The sequence below is a fragment of the Chelonoidis abingdonii genome, chromosome 20 (genome assembly GCF_003597395.2).
Source record: "Chelonoidis abingdonii isolate Lonesome George chromosome 20, CheloAbing_2.0, whole genome shotgun sequence".
Taxonomy (NCBI): domain Eukaryota; kingdom Metazoa; phylum Chordata; order Testudines; family Testudinidae; genus Chelonoidis; species Chelonoidis abingdonii.
Genome location: NC_133788.1, coordinates 4,822,667 through 4,845,544, shown reverse-complemented (window position 1 = coordinate 4,845,544; position 22,878 = coordinate 4,822,667). Strand labels below are relative to the sequence as shown.

Genomic DNA, 22,878 nt, shown 5'->3' with positions numbered 1-22,878 from the left:
CATGTTCAAGCTGCCTGCAGGGCACCCAGGTGGAGACGTCAGGGCAGAGAGGTGGAGCTGGCACATATGGGGATAGGCGGCCCTGGAGAAAATGAGCTTCGCCAGAGTGAGTGAGGAGCCTGAATGTGGATCTCTGGGAGAAGAGGCAGATACGTTGGAGATGCAGGAGAGAAGCCTTTGCAGTAGTGGCTTTGCACATGCTACTTTCTGTTCTGGGTGGGGCACAAAGTGGGGATCATTGGCTTGCAGAGATAGGACCCCCTGCTCAGGTTCACAAGGCCACACTCCCTCTAACTCGGTTCCGTCTTCTGCACAGATGCAGATCACAACCTTTACATCTTCAAAGGCCACCACTACTGGGTTGTGGCGAAGGAAGGCAATGCCACCGACCCGCAGCTGCTCCGGACCCGGTGGGCAGAGCTTCCAGCTGGCATTGACGCGGCTGCTGTGTCGGAGGCAGATGGGAAATTCTACTTCTTCAAAGGTAGCCAGACCCAGAGGAGGAGGAGCAAAAATCTCCCCCTTGTGGCTGTGTCCTTGATCTGTCTGTCCGTCCAGAGCGTGGCCTGGTGCACCGGCTCTAGACTGGGAGTCGGCACTCTGGGTTCTGTTCTTGCCTTCACCGCTGACCTTGGGCAAGTCCCCTTTGCTTTGTTGCACCTCAGTTTCCCCATCTGTAAAACAGGGAGAATGACACTGTCGTTTGTGAAACTCCTTGAAATGTAGGGGTGGAAAGCACTTTGCCAGCGCTAGGCATTGTTGATTAGCAAGAGGCCAGTGCAGAGCTCTGAGCCCTGAGTGTTACAGGGGCTCTGGCCATGGTGTTAGGGGCCCCAGTGGCTAAGACAATGTAGTCCCCCATCTGACTGTGAATTGCTGCAGCAGGCTGACTTACTGGACATTTAAAGGGGCAGCTCAGGGTCGTTAGTGCTGGCCCAGGCACTCGGCTGCAAAGGAGAATGAGCTTTTCAGAATGGGGGCTTTGTTCCTACTGCAGGGTGGGGCCCAGCAGTCCCTCTTCCCTCCCTCCGCTCCTTGCAGGGCTAGGATCAGAAAGAGCCTGGGAGCAGGGCAGGCTCTTTGAAAAGAGTTTTTGTTTTTCTTCCTTTGCCATAACCCATAGTCCAGTAACCGAGTGCCCAGCCACCCAGCCGGCGCTGAGGCTGATGGGATGGGACAGTGGGAAATCAGCCTGCGGTTGCAGTTGCTGAGGTTCTTACTGTTTATTTGCATTACCGTAACCACCAGGGAGGGATCAAGACCTCACCTCTGTCTGCCGATGTAGCTGTACCGTGCTGAGCACAAGGGGCCCCAACCATAATAGAAATGAATAACAATAACCCACTAGCCACTGGCAGCTAATAGCGCTTTGCAGGCAGGCCCTGGCTACAAGGATTGTGTGGGAGATTCTCCCTGTGCATGAGCACCCTGGCAAGGAAGGATGGTGTAGCGGTTAGAGCAGGTGGTGGAAGAGCTGGGTTCAGTTCTTGCCCTGCCACAGATTTCTTTCATGATCCAGGACAAATCACTTAACCTCTCTGTGCCTCAGATCCTTATCTGTACCATGAGGCTAACAGCCCAGCCCGGCCCGACCTCACAGAAGTGTGGGGAGGGAAAATGCATTAGAGATTGTGGGGCGCTCAGACACTCCGGTAACGGGTCCATAGTAGACAGCTGGAGTCCAGTGCCTTTAGCCGACGATTGCAGAGATCTCAGTTTACAGCCAAAACGCTGACGGGGGCCATTTTCCTTTGCTCTCTGGAGTCCCCGGGATTTCAGTGCATGGCACCACTCGGGGCTCGTTAGCCGGAGGTGCACTAAATAGCAATGGAGGGTTCGCTCTGGGTGGAGGATCCCAGGAAGGGCTGGTCAGTGCATTCACCGCTGGTTGCATCAGTCCGACCATCCCTGAGATCCTTGGTTTTGCTCCGGAGTGATTGGTTTGGCATTGAGCTGCTGCGCTCCAGTGGCCCCTATGGGAAGCAGTGGGAATAGCAAGTGCCCAGCTGGTTGTGGATTGTGTTGGTTTTTGCACAACATGGCAGGCCTGGGGCCTCTGGCAGCAGGAACAGGAAGAACAGGGTGATCTTGCCTCACCCCTGCCCTGAAGGGATCTCCTCACAGTGGCTGAGAGAGGAGATTAGCCAGCAGCCCATTCAGTCCATCTCTAAGGAGGCCAGTTCCGCTGCATTCATCCATTACGGCATGCCTTTTGGGAGAGGGACTTTGCACTCCTCTGTCTGCTGGGTAGCACAAACTACAGGCTCTTCTCACATGGGTTTCAGGCCGTGCCCTGGAAGAGGTGAATGGCCCTGTATCCCATTGCCAGCCTCTTCAGCCAGCCTCTCCGCCCCCTTCTGTTCAGGGGTGGGGCCGTGGGAGTGGAAGACCTAGAGTTTATTGAGCTGGTTGGCCTGTCAGGATGGCTGCCCTATCTGCCATGTGTCTGGCAAGTGACACGCGTGCTTTGGCACTGAGTGAATATAATGGGGATAAGACAGGTGTTTGTAGCCTCAGACTTGAGAGACCTGGATTCAATTCTCTGCTCTGCTACAGGCTTCCTGAGAGACCTTGGGCAAGTTGCTTAGCCTCTCTGCACCTCAGTTCCCCAGCTGTACCATGGAGATAACAGCCCTACCCTGCCCTGCCTCACCAGGGTGTTGGGAGGAGAAACGCATGAAATAAATTTGTGAGGTGCTCAGGTATTACGGTACTGGTCACTTTGGGTAGGATATCCTGAGCAGGTGCGTTCTCCCTTGGGAGCCCAGAGCTGGGTTTGATCACAGGTTTCCTGAGCGCATCTAGGCCATCCACGTTGTTGTGGTCGATTTGTCTGTGAAGGGAACATTAGCTGGGCTGTAAGTATCCCTCTTCCCCCTGGGAACCGCTCAGGGATTCTGACGAAGGGTTGGGCAACCAGTCATAAATCGGACAGCACTGACACCTGCTGGTTGTTTGTCATTAAGAAATCTACACCCACCTTCTTCCTCCCTTTGAATCAGCCACTTGTAGACATGCCCTTGATTCCTCCCGCCTCTCGTTTGTTTTCATTTGATTGACAGCCATGGATGGTACAGCCGGCATGTGTGCCCAGCACTGTGGGGCATGTATAGATTGATGGTCCCAGGACACAGGGACTCTGCAGCAGCTGGCTATGGGAACTAACAATAATCCCGTGGAAAACTTCTTCCTCAGCCCTGCCTGTGATCTCAGAGCGGCTGGGTGTGTCCGTGGAACTAGTCCGCTAGCAAATGCAGGCATTAGGATTCAGGGTCCATGCCCACGGAGGTGAATGAAGGCAGGCAGGTCTGACCTCTCGTAGCTATTGTTTGCAAGTGAAAGTGGGCAGTGCTAGTTGTGGGCACCACCCACAAGGTGTTCATCCTTTCGAGGCAGATTATCTGGGTTCTGTGCAGTTCACCACGGGGGAGCCGGCCCCAGATCTGAATCCCAGCCCAGGGCGTGGGACCCCCCCACATCGTGCTGGTGGGCCACAGACAATCCTGCTTCGTGCAGCTTTGGGTCATTTAGCTCGGCAGGAAAGGCTCCTGCTTTTAGATCCAGAGGCCCCTCCTGCCAGAAGCCCACTTGGGGTGCAGTGTTACATTTGAACTACAATATCATCTGTCCTCCTCCAAATGCTTGTTTGACCTGCCCATGTGGCCTAGTGTCTGGAGCACTGGACTGGGGCTTTGGAGATCTGAGTTCTAGTCCCAGCTCTGCTACTGGCATGCTAGGTGACAGTGAGCAAATCACATTGCCTTTCTGTGCCTCAGTTTCCCCATCAGGAATGGTGCTATGCTCCTTTGTAAAGCGCTTTGAGATCTGCTGATGAAACGGGCTCTCTATTATTTATTAACTACACACTTTTGAGAAACAGGCTCCCATTGTCAAAATGCTGTTGATAGATCATGGCTTGACTTCCCTACCATGTGTCCTGGCCCCTACACAGCCTCCTCCCTCAGCGATCCTAACCAGCTTTGTCTCTGGCTTCTCCCCAGGCGGCCGATGCTGGCGATACAAAGGGTCCGCCTTGGAGGCAGGATTCCCCCAGAAGTGCAGCACCAGCAACCTTCCTCGCCACCCCGACGCGGCCCTCTATTTCCAGCAGCTCCACCACCTGGTGCTCTTCAAGGGCCCCAAGTACTACGTGGTGAGCGAGGAGTCCCTGCAGGTGGAGCCCTACTACCCCCGGAGCCTGAGGGATTGGAACGGAGTCCCGGCCGGGGTGGATGGGGCCCTGACACAGCAGGATGGCTTCGTGTACTTCTTCAGGGAGGACCAGTACTGGAAGTTCGACCAGGCCAAGCTGCAGGTGGTGGCGACGGGGAAGTGGGCTGCCCAGCTGCCATGGATTGGCTGCTGGGGCAGGAATTCCAGTCAGACTCTCTTCTGATCTCCCACACATTTGGACGTAACCAGGGGCCATGCTGTGCCTTCCACCCCCCTCCACGTATTGATGACAAGGGCACAATCCAGCCCTGAATGTGGCATCGAAAAGATGGCGGCTGATCCCCATCTCCTGCCCTGCTCTTTACTGGGAGGGCTTTTATTCAGAGACACGTTTCACTTCCCACGTCGGTCCTTCAGCCAGGTACCTCTTGTCAATGATCTACTTGAACTCCCATCTCAGGAGCCATCCCAATGACTGCCACAGGCGAGCAGGGATAGTCCCGACCTTGAGGTGAAAAGTGGACAGATCTCTCTGGCCAGAGTGTTCTTCAGTGGTTTAGTCAATGTCCCCCCTAAACAGAAGGGCTAAAATGGGTATTTTACAGAGCTCTAGAGAAGACGAGACCAGCTTCTCAGTTCAAAGACATCTCCGCTTGCAAACAGGAGGAGACTGGCCCTCTAGCCTGGCGAGGGAGAGGGAGACTGTACAAAATAAAACCCTCTTGACTTTGTCCATATCTTTTTGGTTTTTTTCATGTTGTTTTTCACAATATTTTTAATGGGAATTTTTATCCAAACCACTATTGACATTTTTCGTTTACCCCAAACTGGGTTTTTCACTAGACCATTGATCGGATAAAATGGGCCCATGTTGAACCTGCGAAACAGAACAGAATTTCCGAATGATTGGTGATTTTTTTTTCTTCCATTTTTCCAGCGGCTCCAATCTTGCCGTATGCATTGGGTGACACATGAGAACAACTCTGATAATTCTCTGGGCCAAATTCAGGGGTTAACGTAAGCTAGTGTAACTCTCTGCGAGATCCGGAAGAAGTTATAAATTACAGCAGTTAGATTGGCATCCGTTTGCTTAGTGGAGAAAGTCGTCTGCATAGCTGTGAGAGTATCCTATGTAAACACAAAACACTGTACATGCCTATTAAAACTCTTTGAAATGGCATCAGCTTGTGCTTTTGAATTAGCTGGGAGCATCCAAAAAGAAGCATCGTCTCCTAAGGGCACCAATGAAAGTTACGCTCCTGGAAACCAAAATCTAGACTGGGAAAATAGACATAATGGGGGGGGTTGAGGGAGGTTTGGATTACATGGAACATAATAGGTCTGTTCCATCTCTGGCTTCTGGCTGATTCAGCGATTGGGTATTGATTTCCCAAGTAACGCTGGGATATGCTCAGTGGTGGGGCCACATCACGCAGATGACTCAGCTAGGGAATTTTTCTGCCTGGTCTCTGGGGGTTGTATTGATGACATTCTCTCCATCTTCTTGGAGAAGTGTCACTTCTGGATGCCTAAGCGGGAGCTGGCCCGGGTAGCCCAGGACATCAAGAAAGAGAATGGTAACCCTATGCTTGCATCCTGCCCACGCTGCAGAAGTTGCACAGCAGGGTTTGTTCCTGTGCTGAGAGAGGGGCCTGCAGAGATGTTGCCCTGTTTTCTTTCAAGAACACTTTGGACTCTCAACTCCTAAGCCCCCGGGAGGGGGAGTGAATGTCTCAGAGGAGATAGAGGGGAACACATGTTTTGCTGGAGTCTGCCATCAAAAGTGTTTCAATTCTTGTCTAAAGCTGCCTCCTCACCAGCGGCTGTCCTGGCTCACACGCTCTTTGGAGGTGACCTGACTTCCAGCTGCTCCAGCTTTCACTTGCAGTTTGTGGCTGTCGAGTTTTGTTGATTTAAGCCTTTCTGGGTTTGCCTGACATCCTGGTTTGATCCAGCAGAGGGCACTCCTGGGCAGGAATTAAGGGATTTTATAGCAATGTAGGGTAAGGCAGCCTTTCCCATATAAAAACCAAAGCCCAGTTCCTTGGCCCTCTCTCCAAAGCTTATCAAACCACAGCACGCCCAAAAGATCATCAAATTGGGCTAGTTTGACTCTGATAGAAGAGCAATTTCCGGAGTCCTCTAGCCTTCGCAGAGAATGCTGTACCCAGGACCGGCTTTATGACCCGTGGGGCCCGATTGGAATACTCGGCGGCAGTCTGGGGCTTCGGTGGCACCACTAGGGTCGGAGACTCCTGGACTACGACAGGGCGGACTGGGTAGATCCCCACATGCTCGGTTGGCGCATGGGGCTCTCCATCCTTTTGACTCCCCTGCATGTACTCCAGGAGGCGAAGGCCGCCTTGTCACCCGTTTCTCTCGTCTTCCTGCTGCGGGCCCTACGAGAGGCGCTCCCCACCCACCCCTCACCCCAGGCCCTCCAGACATTTTTATTTGGCCCCTGTTGTGTGATCGCCCCTGGCCTCCCCAATCCAACACCCTGAGCCAGCTACATACCTTGGAGCCGGTCCAGTTCCAAACCGTGCCTAGGGACCAACTGTACACGCTCGTGCTCCACACGCTGCATTTCCTCATCCTCGCATCCCGCCCCGACACCAAATGGCATGACTGTCTTCCACCTAAAGAGGCTGAGGAACCCCGGTGGGGCAGCCTTTATTCCACCTGGTCCCACGGGGATATCGGTTGGCGGTGGGGACATCGGTTGGCGGCTCCTTGACGGAGCTGTGAGCACAGGCATGTACCTCGCGCGGTTCACACCTGTACCCGAGGCCTGCCCCTTTTGAGGCGTGAGGGAGAACCTGGCACATGCCTATCATGAATGCGTCAGGTTGCAGCCCCTATTCTGGCTTCTCCAGAACCTCTTGTTGAGATTCTGGCTGCTCTTTTCCCTTCACCTGTTCCTTTTTGCACACCCCATCTGTGGCCCCACGAAGTCGTGAGACCTTCTCGTCGACCTTCTCCTGGCCCTGGCCAAACTCTCCATCTACGCTGCCAGGAGGAGTATGCTGGACGAGTGAGTGCTCTGCAACTGTGGGGCCTATTTCCGTTCCTCCCTAGTTTCACGCATCTGGGCAGAGTTCCACTGGGCAGCATCCGCTGGCTCCTTTGACACCTTTGAGGAGCAGCGGGCGCTGTCCGGGGTTCTCTGCTCGGTGTCCCCATCCGGAACCCTCGTTTTGAACCTATGACCTTCGCCTCAGTCCTTGTTTTTCTCATTTATTGTTCCCTGCATTCATTTGGTCCCTGGGTCCAGTGGTCCCTCCCGCTAGGCTGGGGGAGGGGCCTTTAGAAGTGGGTGGGCTTGTGCCCGCCCGCCCCTCGGGTTTCCCACAAGACTTCGGTGGCAGGGATGTCTGCTCTGGGTCTCTGCGGCACCGAAGGACCCCCCGCCCACCGAAATGCTGCCGAAGACCCCGGAGCGGGGCCCCCTTAGGCGTGGGGTCCTCTTTGGCATGGGGCCCAATTCCGGGGAATCAGGGGAATCTGCGTAAAGCCAGCCCTGGCTGTACCAGCTGCTCCTTCACGTTTATCATACCAGCTTGAGCCCTCTGCTGAAGCGTAGGGAACAAGAAGATACCTCAGGTAGGTCCTCTGTTGCGAACCCTGCTAACTGATAATGACTGTACTCCCTCAATCAGAGGGACTATTGCAATGAATGGGATCTGGGTATCCAACCCCTTAGGCAGCTCTGGGCATCTCACCCTTAGCTCACAGTATTGCCAGGTCTCACGACAGCTGCTGTTTTTTCTTAAAGCCCCCTGCTCCTGGAGGCATGTGATTTTTGTGAGAAATTCAGCTTTCATTTAAAACAACTGCAAGTTTCTAGCCTTCCTTGCTGCAGAGAAAAGCTTGAGAATGTGACCACAGTCAATTCTAAAAGGCTCAAAACCCAGAATGCAAATAAAAGGAATCTCATGATTTTTAAGCCATTCTCGAGATTTTTTTGGGGGGAGGCATCTGGGTTGTTGGTTTCTTTTGAATGTTTGTGGTTGGCATTGCTGAGTTTATTTTAACAGTTTAGCTGCCAGTAAGGGAGTGGAGTGGTCTGGCTTTGTTAGTGGAAGCCTGGAGACACATTGTTTTGGACCAAAGTAGTGAAATTCAGTGGTCACAATAAAGGCATTAAGTGGGTTATTTTCCAGGGCCAGGGAAAAGTTTCTTTCTGATCTGATTGTCACAGGCACCTGTCAGAAGCTTTTCATCTGTACCTGTCCAAATTGCAACTGGCACAACAACAGCACATGCAGATTTCCCAAGGTCTCTTTTTCGCCCTGGCCACTGCCTGCTCAGCTGCCTCTTCCCTGTACTAAACCCCAGTCCCTGCAGTGAAGAGCTGGTTTAACTCTGCAAAGCGTTTAGGGCTACAGTGTGTATGAAGGGCATTATACTACATAAGGGCTTGGTCCTGCCTTGGGATCCGATCTTTCAGTGGGGATTAAAGGGCCTCACCTCACAGGAGCAGGTCCCTGATTAGCAAGGATTTTTTCCGGCATTGTGATTTGTTAATTTCATTTTCCTCCAGAGCTGAAATGAGGAGCATGGAGGATTAACTCATGGCTGTCCATAGCAGCAGAGCACGGGTGATGCCGGTTCTGTTTGGAGATGAGCCGGTGAGACACGATATTGACCGCTTCCTAGCCTGCACCAGCTCTGGCTGAGGAGTCACTCCTCCCTCCTTTCTGAAGAGACAAAGGGGCATTTTCCCTGTTTGTTTTTCTTCATGTTGTAACATGCCAGGGGTGTTTTTTGTTTGCTGCCTATTGACACCCAGGTATGTTGGCCATATAAAATGCAAAACAATGCGGAAGGTGTCGCAATACATGTGGAGAGCAGGGTGGGCCCAGTTCATTCCTGCTCCAACTTCGCAGCCCTCAAACAACTTACCCCGCTTAGGGATCTGGCCCCCTAGCCCAACCTCCACCAGCTCCCAATGTTCAGTGGCAGTGGGGGAGATAGGTAGGGGGAAAGGACAGAAACACAGGTCTATGAAAGGGCTGGGAAGGAATTTCTTCTCAGATCAGGGGCTGGGAAGAAAGGCCAAGCATGTTAATCAGAAAGGATGGCAGCTCCCCGGACTTCAGGGAAATCAGATGTGGAATTGCTAATGAACGGGCATGTTCCTGGAGGCGGCACAGAGGTGTCTCATTTGATGAAGGACAAAGAGGATCTCACACAGTGTTGGAATTAGGCCAATGCTTGAACTATAGTCTGCTAATAGTTACACTCCCTGTCGCAGAGCACCCAATACATCTAAGTGACTGAACCAGCCAACACACGCCAATCCCATGAGGTAGGTGGGTATCGCTAGGCGCATTCTACAAATGGGGAAACAAGAGCACCCAAAGGCAAGAGGACCTGACCAAGGCCACGCAGCAAGTCCGTGGCAGAACCGGGAGTAGAACCAAAACCCAAGCCCTGCGCTAACGACTAAACAATGAGGCCTCTTCTCCGGTCGTGGGAGGTGCTTTGCGTGGCAGGAGACAAGATGTTGATGGTAGAGTGCTGACTGCAGCCCTGATCAGAGGTGAGCCTGCCCCTTGGTGTATGTTTCAGGGGTTCTGATGATTTATTTGTATTATCTTAGCACCTGGGAGCCTCCATCACGGACCACAACCCCCTTGTGCAAGGCGCTGTACAAACACAAGGCACTGCCAGGCTCTTAACTGCTTCTATAAGGGCTGACACTTGGAGGAGGGGGGGTCGTTTGTGAATGGGTTTTCTCCTAGCACTAGATCTGTGATTGTATCTATGACCCTGTGCTCAGGCTCTGCCATTCACCTCCATGCAGGTCCCACTGTCTAGTGAGAAACGTGCTTATCCTTTTCCATAGATGGGCTCCAATTGTGTTAACGCAGAAGGCCCAATGAGTAGAACATGCTGTTCCTCACCTGTCACTTGCTTTTTTACAGCCTGGACCAATTCCTTTGCCAGGGAGCGCAGCAGGGTGTTGGAATTCAAGCAAGATGATGCTAGATAAACATCCAGGCTCAAGGCCGAATGGGATCTCGCTAGCTACTGAGCTATATAAGGTCTTCTCTACATGGGGAAAATGTTTCAGAGCATGTTCTTCCACTATAACTAAAGCAGAATAACCACAGCCAAAGGGTGCTGCCACATGCTTTGGCGATGTTGGTTTAAGGCACTTCCCTGTGAATCAGGCAACCACAAAGCACTGTGCTTTTCCAGATAACCATAAGAGTGGCCACGCTGGGTCAGCCCAAAGGTCCATCTAGCCCAGTATCCTGTCTTCCGACAGTGGCCAATGCCAGGTGCCCCAGAGGGAATGAACAGAACAGGTCATCATCAAGTGATCCATCCCCTGTCGCCCATTCCCAGCTTCTGGCAAACAGAGGCTAGGGACACCATCCCTACCCATCCTGGCTAATAGCCATTGATGGACCTATTCTCCACGAATTTATCTAGTTCTTTCTTGAACCCTGTTATAGTCTTGGCCTTCACAACATCCTGTGGCAAGGAATTCCACAGGCTGACTGGGTGTTTGTGTGAAAAAATACTTCCTCTTGTTTGTTTTAAACCTGCTGCTATTAATTTCATTTGGTGACCCCTAGTTCTTGTGTTATGAGATGGAGTAAATAACACTTCCTTATTTACTTTCTCTACACCAGTCATGATTTTCTAGACCTCTGTCATATCCCCCCTGTAATCGTCTCTGTTCCAAGCTGAAAAGTCTCGGTCTTATTAATCTCTCCTCATACAGAAGCTGTTCCATACCCTTAATCATTTTTGTTGCCCATTTCTGAACCTTTTCCAATTCCAATATAATTTTTTTGAGCTGGGGCAACCACGTCTGCACGCAGTATTCAAGATGTGGGCGTATCATGGATTTATATAGAGGCAATATGATATTTTCTGTTTTATTATCTATCCCTTTCTTAATGATTCCCAACATTGTTAACCTTTTTGACAGCCGCTGCACAGTGAGTGGATGTTTTCAGAGAACTATCCACAATGACTCCCAGATCTTTCTTGCGTGGTAACAGCTAATTTAGACCCCATCATTTTATATGTATAGTTGGGATTATGTTTTCCAATGTGCATTACTTTGCACTTATCAACATTGAATTTCATCTACCATTTTGTTGCCCAGTCACCCAGTTTTGTGAGATCCTTTTGTAGCTCTTCGCAGTCTGCTTGGGACTTAACTATCTTGAGTAGTTTTGTATCATGTGCAAATTTTGCCACCTCACTGTTTACCCATTTTCCAGATCATTTATGAATATGTTGAATAGGACTGGTCCCGGTACAGACCAGACCGCTTTCTGGGAAGGCATCCCATGGTGCAATGGTCAGTCGTTGGCCTTTGTGCATTCTGGGATTGTTCTCATGGCAGCAAGTTGTTTGCAGCTATACACATCCTTACTTGTAAAATCATCTCAAGAACAAGCCTTGTGGAATGCCCCGAACAGTTGCTGCGGAATTAAGGGATTGCCGGAGGATGTGAGGGCGGCTCTAATTCAGAGTATGTGACTCTGATGCAAGCAGGGTTTCCGGCAGTGCAGGATGAGCCACAAAAGACCCAGCTGAGCAGTTTGGTCAGAATATGTTAAATCCCATTTTTCTACTCAGTGTCACAATAACTTCCTGGAGCTTAAAATGGAAATCTCTTCCCGAGCTGAAATATTTTTTCTCCATTGCATGTAATGATTTGTTATTGTATGGTTATGCAAGAGTGCTGGGTTACACACCCTGCTTTGTTATCGTAGGGTTGCTCAGAAGCATCGGGCTGCATGCTGACTGGTTTGTTATTGTTGGAGTGCAGGGCAGCACGCATTGATTTGTTATTGTAGGGCTACGCAAAAGCAGCAGGCTGGTTTGTTATTGTAGGGTTGATCCTGAGCAGTAAGTGGATCACATGAGCTGGGGAAGCAGAAATGGAAGGAGGAGGATTCTCCAACGAAGTCCAAGAAGTAGTAGAGAAAATAGAAGGAGCTGCTTCCCCTGACCTCCCTTGTGGGACAGGCCAGAAGAAATAGACCCAAGGCACCTGCTAATTAGCACTGCCCCAGCTGTCTATGCTGAGATCCTCCCATCTTAGCTCCTTGGGCTGGGTGTGATAGAGCTCCTACTTCATATAATATGGCAAGGTCCAAGCCATGAGGCAGCCCTGTCTCAGAGCCCGTTTTACAATGGGTCTTTTCTCCTCCACGACCTTGCTTCTCGGAGTATGCCAGGAATGCAGCATTCCTGAGCCTGCGGGAATATTTGAGATTCTTGGGCCACTTGGACCTCCTTCCCCAATGTGGTGTTGGCCGGCAGAGTTCAATTCTGTGTCAAGTCACAAACTTCTTGCGCACTTGCTCTTGGGGGTGGGGTTACACTGATGCAGCCAAAATATGTGAGGCTAAATCTATGGTCCATAAAATGTCCATTATCTCTCTCTCTTTCTCTCTGGAGGTTTTGAACAAATGATCCAAACTAGACACTGTAATTCTGCAAGCCTTTGTTACGGGGAAGGAAAGCAAGTGTCTGGGGAACTGTTCATGTTCTGGTGTTCCCAACTTTCACAATTAATGATGTTCTCCTGGAGCCATGTCTTTTAATTTTTTTTAATTTCGTCTGACCTTTTTCTATAAGTGTCTAGTCCTTGTGATGGCAGAGAAAAACTTAAAAGAGATGAAGCAAGTGCATCCTAGAGGCTCAAACACCAGAAGACGAACAAACAAAGAGACAAAGGCCAGAAAGGAGGGGCTGGAGGGGGTTGTTAGTCTGGAGCTGGCTGGGGACGAGGGGTGAGTGCAGACGGGGTTGTCTGGCTCGCTGATCCCAGAATGGACCCGGCTGAGGGGTCCAGTTCTCTGTACCTACAAGGTCCGTGCTCCTGTCGTAGACTCTAGGACTGGAAGGGACCTCGAGAGGTCATCGAGTCCAGTCCCCTGCCCTCATGGCAGGACCAAATACTGTCTAGACCATCCCTGATAGACATTTATCTAACCTACTCCCTAATATCTCCAGAGATGGAGATTACACAACCTCCGTTAGGCAATTTATTCCAGTGTTGAACCACCCCTGACAGGTTAGGAACTTTCCTAATGTCCAACCTAAACCTCCCTTGCTGTAGTTTAAGCCCATTGCTTCTTGTTCTATCCTTAGAGGCTAAGGTGAACAAGTTTTCTCCTGCCCTGTTACACCCTTTTATATACTGAAAACTTGCTATCCATGTCCTCCTATTCGAGTACTTTCTTCTTTGTCCTCAAACTTAAACAACCCAGTTCTTTCAGCCCTTCCTTCATAGTCATGTTCTCTAGACCTTTTAACTCTTGTGCTCCTTCTTGCTTCGAGCGCCTCTCCAATTTCTCCACATCTTTCTTGAAAAATGCTTGGTGGCCCAGAACTGGACACAATACTCCAGTTGAGGCTAACACGCGCTCCCGAAGAATGAGCTTCTCGTGTCGTGTTACACCACACCTTGTTAATGAATCCCAGAATCACGCTTTTGCTTTTTTTGCAACATGTATCACATGTTGACTCATATTTAGCTTGTGGTCCACTATCGACCCCTAGATCTCTTTCTCCATCACTCCGTCTTAGACAGTCTCTCCCATGCTGGAGTGTGAAAAACTGACTCTCTCTCCTTCCTAAGCTGGCGAGCAACTTTTTGCATTTGTCTTTATTGAACTTCATCGGGTTTACCTCAGACCATTTTCTCCCAATTTGTCCAGATCATTTTAGGAATTTTGACCCTTGTCCTCCAAAGCGAGTTGCAATCGCCTCCCGTTTGCGGTCATCGCTCCACAAACTTAAGTAAGCGGATCTTTCATATGCCAACATCTAAATCATTGAATGAAATATTGAACAGAGCCTGACTGGGTCCCAGCACGACCCCTGGGAACCCACTTAACCTTCTTACCAAGCAGGATGGGAACCATTCATTAACGCTCTGAGTACAGTTATCCAGCCAGTTTATGACCCACCCTATGTAGCTAGCCCCATCTAAATTCGATTGCCTAGTTTATCAATACAGGATATCGTGCGATGACCGTATCAACATGCCCTTACTAAGTCTAGGTATACCACATTCCACCGCCCTTCTCCCTTATCCACAAGACTGTTATCCTTATCAAGAAAGCGCATCAGATTGGGTTGACACGAGTTTGTTCATTTACAATCCATGGCTGGCTTTGCCCTATACCTTACACCTTCCAAGTGTGCAGATGAGTTCTTTAATTACTTGCCTCTCATTATCTTCCCTGCGCACAGAAGTTTTTTAACTAACTTTGCGGTCTGTAGTTTCCTGGGTTGTTTTTATTTCCCTTTTTTAGGGATGCGGCATTATATTTGCCCTTTCCGTCTTCTGGAATTCTCTTCACCGTTCTCCCATGACTTTCAAGATAATAGCTAGAGGCTCAGATTAGCCTTCGTCTATTAAAGTCTTAGTATTCTAGGATGCATTTCAATCAGCTCTGCAGTGACTTGCTCATCTAACTCTTTCTAAGTGATGTTTTAACTTTCTGCGGCTTTTTTTATTTTATCTTCTAAACCTACTCCTTCCATAAGCATTCATCTTTGTTAAACATTCCTTCAGACTTTCTCAGTGCTAAGACCGAAACAAAGAAGTCATTAAGCATCTCTTGCCCATTTCCACTTTCCTGTTACTTTATATCTCCCCTCACTACAGTGCCTACTCTGTCCTTGTCTTCCTCCTCTCTTCTAATGTTATGATAAAATCTCTTGTTTCCCTTTATTTCCCATAGCAGTTGAGCTCATTTTTGTGCCTTCGCCTTTCTAATGTCTTGCCCTGCATTCCTGCTTTGTTCTTTGTTTGTCATCTAATAAGCCTCTGGTTTACTGGCTCTCACTAGTATACCTCGCTGTGCAGTCGGCCTGGTGCCAAAAGAATGGGTGCAGGACCCTGTGGCTTCCCCAGGACCCCGCCTGGGCAGACTCGCTGTGGGAAACGCATGGAGGGGCACATGCTGAATGCTCCAAGGAGAGACCCAGGAGGTGAAGCTGTGTGAGCGTCTTGCCCTGAAGACAGTCTACTCCAAGGGAGAAGAGGCTCCCCAAAGTCCTGACTGGCTTTGTGGGGAGCAATTCCAGAGCATCGCCTGGGGACTGCGTGACAACTGTTTCAATCCCTGAACACTGACAAAATAGCATCTGTCACAACAAGCAGAAGGCCTATGCACTACTCTATTTTGAGGGCTTAGCTGTGATTTAAGGGGTGTGTAGGCCTTCTCCAAGGGTGAATTTCAGCCTCCTTGACCTGCTGATGAGTGGCTGTAATGAAGCTCCACTCTCCAAGTCAGGGTGCTTCTACGCAAAGAATGTTCTGAAATCTTCCACCAATGATCTGTCAGCAATGCAGTGCTACCTGTGCTAGCAACGGTGGCCAAGCTATTGCCTGCCAGCACTGGTGTCAGCACTGTCTGGAACACCAGCGGGCAACAAAGGCTATACTCCCCTCCTTGCTAGACCTGGGAGAGCTTGCATCAGCACTAGACTCATGGTGGGAGAATTTCAGCAGCTTCCCCGTATAGACATGACCCATGCTGGTGGCCCGTCAGTGGAAATGAGACTGATGAGGGGGAATTATCAGTGAATGGCGGTTGAAGAGGTGACAATCACAGAAGACAGGCATGATCAAGCCCTGGAGCAAGATCCAAAGTCCGCTGCAGCCAATGGAAAGACGCTTGTTCAGCTCCAAAGCTCTTCTCCATTCCCAGCACTGACTGTGCAGGATGTATGTATCTCCGGCCACTGTCAAATGCCTTCCTCCGCCAACAGACTCTATCATAGCCTCTTGCAGCACCTTACTCTTAGGTGCAGCCCTTTTTATCACCCTAACTAATCCTTCTGCATCCTTGGGATTTTTTTAACATGCTTCCCATCCAGGGATTGTCTCTGTCTCCGGATGGAAAGTGCCTGTCACTTTTTTGGGTTGCTGATGCAATCTGTATAACACCCTCATTCTTATGTGTAGCACTCAGATGCCAGCATGGAAGAGAAGGTGGAGATATTGGTCTGAGGTGTGTAAGAAACCTTCTGTATTGTTTTTCTCTTCCATTGGTGGGGGTGGAGGGCCGGGCAAGGGGAGATCTGGTTGGGAAATGTTTGGGTGTGTTGGGAGGATTTTTGGGTGGAAATTTTTTCCCTTTTATTTTATTTTATTTTTGACAAAAAGTCCGAAACTGAAAAAATTCTCAATTTTTGGCAACCAAACCCCATAAACTTTTGGCTGAAAATGCTGCAAACCAAACTATTTTTTTTTTGACCAAAGCCTGTAGAAATTAAAAATAAATAAATTGTTGGTTGGCCCCAAGTGTTCAGATTTTCATGTTTGCAGTGACACACCGAATTGTTTTGAGTAAAAACAGGTGCTTTCTGCAGAAATTTTTGTTTAATTGAACACCCTCCATTTTCCATGAAGGAAAAAGTCCCAATGGCTAATTTTCAACCAGTCCTATTGGAAAGTTTCTTGTGCGCTGTGGAAGACCAGGGAGATGGTTCAGAGAAGAACTATGAGCACACGGGCCAGGTAGAGAAGTCATCATGCAGGCAGCCCCTCACCTTTTTTTGGGAGCAAGAATACTGATGCCAATGCAGTCTCTGCCTGTCTGTGGTGTCAGGTGATTTATGGGGGAATAAAGGAGAACGATTACAGTCGCCACTTCATTTTCTCTTTATTTCTTCATCTTCTGTTCCCCCTGGAACGACAGCCAGGTTGATGGAATCTGGAATAAGGGACGATCACACGTTATGATTGCAGAGGGGCAGGGTTGGGAGGGTTTGACAGCCTGAATGATGAATGCTCTGACTTTCAATCTCCTCTTAGTGTTTAATTGTGAGTGGTCTAGTGGCCTCTCGCTTTCTCATAATATCCCATCTCCTTTTGCCTCTGCTCTAGATGCTGCTCCCTGCTACAGGGCAGGTGCCAGCCCCCAGCCAGCTGGACCAGCTTGGGAATCTACTGTGGCCCTAACCCTGTGTAATGCTGGCATCAGCTGTGTGTCCTCGGTGCTGATGTTATGCCCCATGCAGGCTGAGCTTCCAACCAGCACTGGAGCTGGAGAGGTGGCTAGCAAGGGCTTTATCGTTGGGGGAAGCCATGATTCTGGGAAGAGCTCTACTGCAGGAGGAAGCCAGCTGGCTGGAAGAGCGCAGGGCTCTGGGAGCAGGAAGAGACAGGCTGGTTTGGAGGCAGCCCCAGAGAAGGGTATGCAATTCATACTGAGTTTCTGGTATTCTGCACATGGAGGCTGGCTTGGGTCCCACTCCTTAGCAAGAGGAAGGGGAGAATGGGGGCAAAGGGATGGGAAGTGGGGAGTGCAGGAGAGGGGGATCTGCTTTGAGATGGGGGTAAAGGGGAAGCACAAGGATCCTCTGCGCAAGGCCCTGACATACCTAGGGTGACCCTGGTGCCATGCCTGCGGCACAAGAGGCAGGTTGGAGCCCATGTACCTGGTGGTTCACAACTGTCAAATCCCAGCCTATCAGCTGTTTGAACCCACCTGCGCTCAGAATGGGGCTGATGAGGCCCGAGCCCCTGCCCGCTGGCTCTTCCTTGCCATGGCCCAGGATGCAGTGCTCTATGAAACCCGGGTTGTAGTGCAGCCCCTCACACTTCCTGCAGAACAGGATCTCGCACTCGGAGCATGTGTTCCCTGGGGGCATCTTCTTGTCCAGCAGGCAACAGATGGGCTCCGGCGGAGAGCTCTTCCTAGGAAGGAAAAGGGAGATGAGAGGAAGTCATCATGGCTTCTGCTCTGTGGCAAGTCTCTTCCCCAGCCCTGTGGGATGACACTGATTATAGCAGCAGACCATGTGTTTCTTGTGTGGCAAGTTTAGGAGATGTCAATTTCAAGGTGATGAAATGACGGGTGTTTAAATGGCTTCCTAGTTTTCAGATGACTAATCACATTCATTATGCAAGCTAAGAAAATAAAATATCAAATCTCCTACTTCAGGGGTGACAGCTGCTGACCTACAAGACTAAGGAAGAAATGTCTCCTTTGGACAGCATGGTACAGATGATCACCTTCCTTTGAAGCAGCTGGTAGTGGACACCTGGGGACAGGGCACTAGATTAGGTGGAGATAGATCAAGTGTCTAATCAATCCAGCAGAAAACCAGAGCTATCTGGGACAGGGATCTGGCGATTCTCATGTTCCTAGGTTAGGTTTCTGAACCCACATTTTGACCTGCTTGCTAAATTCTTACCCTCTGAACCAAACTCCTGCTCTGATGTTAAGAAACAGATGCCTTCAGAACAAGCCTTGCCAGCCCAACAGCTAACCCTGTCTGCTGATGAAGGAATGCCATTGATAAGCTGGGAAGGAGGTCCTACCTGTCCTTTCTCGTCAGGAAGAATTGTGGTCTGGAGAGGCATAGGAGTAACTGGGGGACAAACTAGGGGACTGGCTTTGGTACATAGATTCAAAGGCCAAAAGGGGCCATTGTGATCACCTAGTCTGACCTCCTGTATGACACAGGCCAGAGACCTGCCCAAAATAATTCCTAGAGCAGAGCTTTCAGAAAACCATCCCATCTCGATTTTAAAAATTGTCAGTGATGGAGAATCCACCAGGAGGACCCTTGTTAAATTGTTCCAGTGATAAATTACCCTCACTGTCTAGCTTCAACTTCCAGCCATGTCAGACCTTTCTCTGCTACACTGAAGAGCCCATTATTAAATATCAGTTCCCCACATAGCTACTAGTAGACTGGAATCAAGTGTCTCCTTAACTTTCTCTTTGCTATGCTAAATAGATTGAGCTCTTTGACTCTATCACTGTAGGGCATGTTTGCTAATCCTTTAATCATTCTCATGGCTCTTCTCTGAACCATCTCCAATTTATCAACATCCTTCCTGCATTGTGGCCACCAGAACTGGACACGGTATTCCAGCAGCGGTCGCACCAGTGCCAGTTTGGAATCCAGCTTGGACTTGGTTTTCTGGGCACTAATTCTTTCTGCTGACATTTTGGGAGGCAGAAATGAAGCAGCAGATTCCAGAGGAGATGCACAGATGGTGCTCTCATATGAAGACTTTTCTTTTGTTCTTTCTTGATTTGTTGTTTCCTTTAAGATAATTAATTCAGGCTGAAAGTATAGTGTTGCTCTTTATATATGTTAGTACACACATGACACTGGAAGGCTTTAGGGATCAGTATTGAGGTAACTGGAGGTTGCCTGTTTCATCTCTAGGTCACCATTTTCAATCCAGTCCATGCTAGCAGTGATTGAAAGTCATTACCCATGTGATGGCCATGATATGGTCTAAATGAAATGAGTTATTGCCAGTCTCAGGCCCACTTGTAGTGGATAATTGTCCATAACATGAAAACTATCACCCCGGTATTCCAAAGTAACAACAGTTCAACACCATTTTTCTGCCCAAAATTTCTTTGTCAAAAAATGCAGATTTGGGACAGTCAAAACATTCTATGAATTTGGGTTACATTTGTCAAATTGTTTCAGTTAAAAGAAAAAAGGGGGAAAAATTCTCCCCAAATCAAAACATTTTATTTTGACATTTTTGAGCTAGAAGTTAGATTTTTTTTAATGCAAAATGCCTTTTTAAAAACATTTTACTGCAATTTTATTTTTAACAAGTTTTTTTTTAAAAGCCCCAAAATGAAATGAAACTACTTTTTTGGGTTGCCCTGAAACAAACTGTTTTCCAATGTTTTGGTTCAGCCACTGAACTGAAAAATCAGTTCTTTGCAGAGTTCTAATTCATCCACACAGAGCTCCCTGTCATTTCAGAGAACAGGCATTGATAATGCTCCGTCCCAGTGGAGAGGCCAAGGATGGAGTAGGTCATGCAAACAGTTCCTTTAGACCAGCCTGGCCACAACTGAGCCCCAGTGTGTGGGACGCTTCCGCTGGTAACTGCACATGAGCTGGGGCAGAGGGCTTCAGCCTCCAGGGAATTTAAAAATTAGGAAGAAAATGGTGACAGCTTGGAGTGACCTTCCGGGTTCACTAGAGGACTTGGAGGGACACCTCCCACACTGTCATGCCATTGTAGTAACATCCCCCATACCATAGATGTGAGGCCCTCACACCTATGGTATGGGGGACGTTACCGCCAGATAGTCGCCCTCTGCAGAGCATGGCCTGCTCCCAGGTTCCCAGTGCCGGTACCTGTCTGCCAGTGTGGTCAAACCGGAGAAGAGGGAGAAAGGCGAGAGCCAGCCCCAGAACCAGTTCTGCTCTGCATTGTTCAGCTCTTGGACCTCCTCTGTGCTTGAAGTCTGAGGAGAAAGGGGGGAGTAGGAAACTATGCTCTCTTTCTCTGTGTCCTCTTCTACCACTTTCAGCTCTTCAGCCACCTCCTTCTCCTCCTCCTCTTCTTTTCTCCACCAAGACATGGTAAGCTATCAAAATGCTGGGGGAGGGGAAAACAGCAGCATAAAATGAAGTTGGGGCCAAGGCTCCTGGTATGTTTATATCCTTTACCTGCTGCTATGACCAAGGACCCTGGTGACCAGCCAGGGCCCTTTCTTGCCTGACTCGTGATGGTCATTCTCTGGGTTGACCATGTGGCCAAAGGTCTCTGGGCACTTATGTGAAACCACAGAACAAAACTGCTTTTTGCCTCCCTAGCCAGAGGGGTGCTTTGGCTGGTAGTTGCTGGATCCAGATTCCTTGGGATTGGGCATTACCAGTGAGAGGCCCCCCAGCTCTGGATTCAGTTATCTGGTCCCACAGCCTGTTACCTTCCAAAACATGATGTGGGGCTCATCTCATCTCTCAAACTGTAACCAGCTGTTCTAGGCCATAGTTAATGGTGGGTGTGGTTTGGGGAGAGGACCTGTTGTGTCTATAAGCTTTGAAGTAAAATCCTTGCAATGCTCTCTAAGCCATTAAACAAACCACGGTGAGGGAGTTTCTCATTGGCTGATTGCTCTTTGCATAATGTTACATGGTATTGCCCAGCACCAGTGAAAATGCAACAAATCACTTTAACGCATACGTGTGTGCCACCAAAATCCAGCCATGCTCCACCTCTGCTGCTCAAGCCGTGTGGGTCTGGACTTGGTGGGTCTTATCAGGGCTCAACTCACCCTGCTCTAATCTGAGCGAGTGGCATGCCAATCTCAGAATACTGCCTGGGGATGGCTAATCAACACAGGGAGCAATGAGTGATCAAACCGGTTCTTGGAGCCACCCCCTTCCTTCCAGCAGGGGATGGGAAAGAGGACCACAGGAATTGGCCCTTCTCTCCAAGCACGTGGCAATGCCACACTCCCAGAGGGAGCACTGAACTTCGGAATGATGCAAAATCATTTCTTGCAGCATTTGCCTTGTGTCAATGCAGCTAGAGTGCCGGTAACTATGAGAAGCCCCAGAGAAAGCCCGATACAGTTCAGTGTTTGAAACCAAACTCATGCGGGAACCACCGCTGAGCCTGGGGGCAGTGCGACAGCGTCTTGCATACTGAGATCACTGCCGGTGTGCAGGTCCAAGAGGAATGGAGCATGGGGTTGTATGAGGCATTAAGGAGACCAGCTACAATGATCCAGGAAGTGCCTTTCAGCCCTGTGCTCCTATGAAATCCATCATGGCTGGAGCCAAGGCAGCCAACGCATGGTCTGTCCATCTGATCTCTCTGGCATCAAGCAGCCCAGGGAGTCCTCGATAAGGTAATACACTCCCAGGGGAATATAAAATCCTTTTTCCCAATATTGGGCAGGGTTAGGGAATTAGATGGAGTCTGTTGCTGGGTTTTAAATAAGATCACGAAAGACCTGCCCTCCTTGTCTGGGCCCTTATCATATTACACCAGGGTGATGGAGGAGTGGAAGGGACCTTGAGAGGTCACCTAATCTAGCCCCCTATGCTGAGGCAGGATTAAGTATCACAAGGCCCCAGCTGTCCTCCTGCTCACTCAGCTTTAACATTTTTAATTCCTCCTGTAGATTAATTTTCAAGGGATTTCAGGAGAAAGTCACTTAGCCGAGCCTCACCTGCCAAGGCCTCCATGCCACTTGCTGTGAAGCCGCTGTCAGCTCCCTAGCCGCCAGCCACTGGGCTGTGGCTCATTGTGACACCTGGGGGTTCTCCAGGCAGGTTCTACATACGGGCCAGTGGAAGGAAGTGCCCTGGTGGGTCACCCCATGCTGTGTCATTGGGCATGAGGGCCCAGCTTTGCAGCAGGTCTAACCCTAAGGGCCCGGCCTTGCTTCTTTTAAAACCAGTGAGAGTGGATTTCTGTGGGAGCAGCAGGCCAAGAATATCTGTCCACCCACCTGTGCATACTCCCAGCAATCTTTGTCCCTGCTGGGATCCGTTCTACCTCCCATAGCTCCCGCTGAAGAACCTCTTGTTGATATAATCTCTAACCACACCCTATAGCAGCGTCCCCTCCTCTTCTCTGGTTCTGTGACACCCCTCACCCCCGTAGTGTGACCACATCTTTCTTCGGGCCCCAGTCAGGGAAATGTGGTTCATTTACTTGGAAGGGCCTCATCAATATATCTGCATCCTCGCCTCAGCTCTTCTCTTTGAATGTTCACTGACACGTGCTCCACAGGAGGGTGGGGTAGCGCTGGCCCCATGTGTTTTGCTGATGCCCAGGAATCATCCATGTAGAGAGGTGCCCTGTTTCATCCGGGCACTTAGGAGCTCATTGGTGCAGGGACCAGACTGATGCAGGGAATGACGTGGGCTGCCACGTTTGCAACATTTCTGTTCAGAGAGGCATAAAGTGTGGCAAGA

At 49.7% G+C, this 22,878-nt stretch overlaps 2 protein-coding genes across 2 annotated transcripts in view; one reads left to right on the top strand and one right to left on the bottom strand.

The window, feature by feature from the left end:
- The window catches only part of MMP28 (matrix metallopeptidase 28), a 32,740-nt gene extending 26,384 nt beyond the window's left edge, over positions 1–6,356 (top strand). The window contains exons 6-7 of the mRNA XM_032789652.2: positions 317–484; positions 4,002–6,356. Coding sequence (XP_032645543.1) covers positions 317–484; positions 4,002–4,396 — 563 coding nt within the window. The 3' untranslated portion in view covers positions 4,397–6,356. The remainder of the gene's footprint in view (positions 1–316; positions 485–4,001) is intronic.
- A 10,468-nt stretch (positions 6,357–16,824) lies between these two features.
- On the bottom strand, positions 16,825–20,528 carry C20H17orf50 (chromosome 20 C17orf50 homolog). The gene is made up of 4 exons (XM_032789657.2): positions 20,302–20,528; position 18,937; positions 17,664–17,829; positions 16,825–16,886 (listed from the first exon to the last, which is right to left on the bottom strand). Exons 1-4 carry the CDS (start codon positions 20,526–20,528, stop codon positions 16,825–16,827), a joined length of 456 nt encoding a protein of 151 aa, XP_032645548.1.
- Between the last annotated feature and the right edge of the window lie 2,350 nt (positions 20,529–22,878).

Coding starts and splice junctions, on each gene's coding strand:
- C20H17orf50 (XM_032789657.2), bottom strand. CDS start 20,528: ATGTCTTGGTGGAGAAAAGAAGAGGAGGAGGAGAAGGAGGTGGCTGAA. Junction 16,887..17,663: donor CAGCCCCATTCTGAGCGCAG/GTGGGTTCAAAC, acceptor CCCTTATTCCAG/ATTCCATCAACCTGGCTGTC.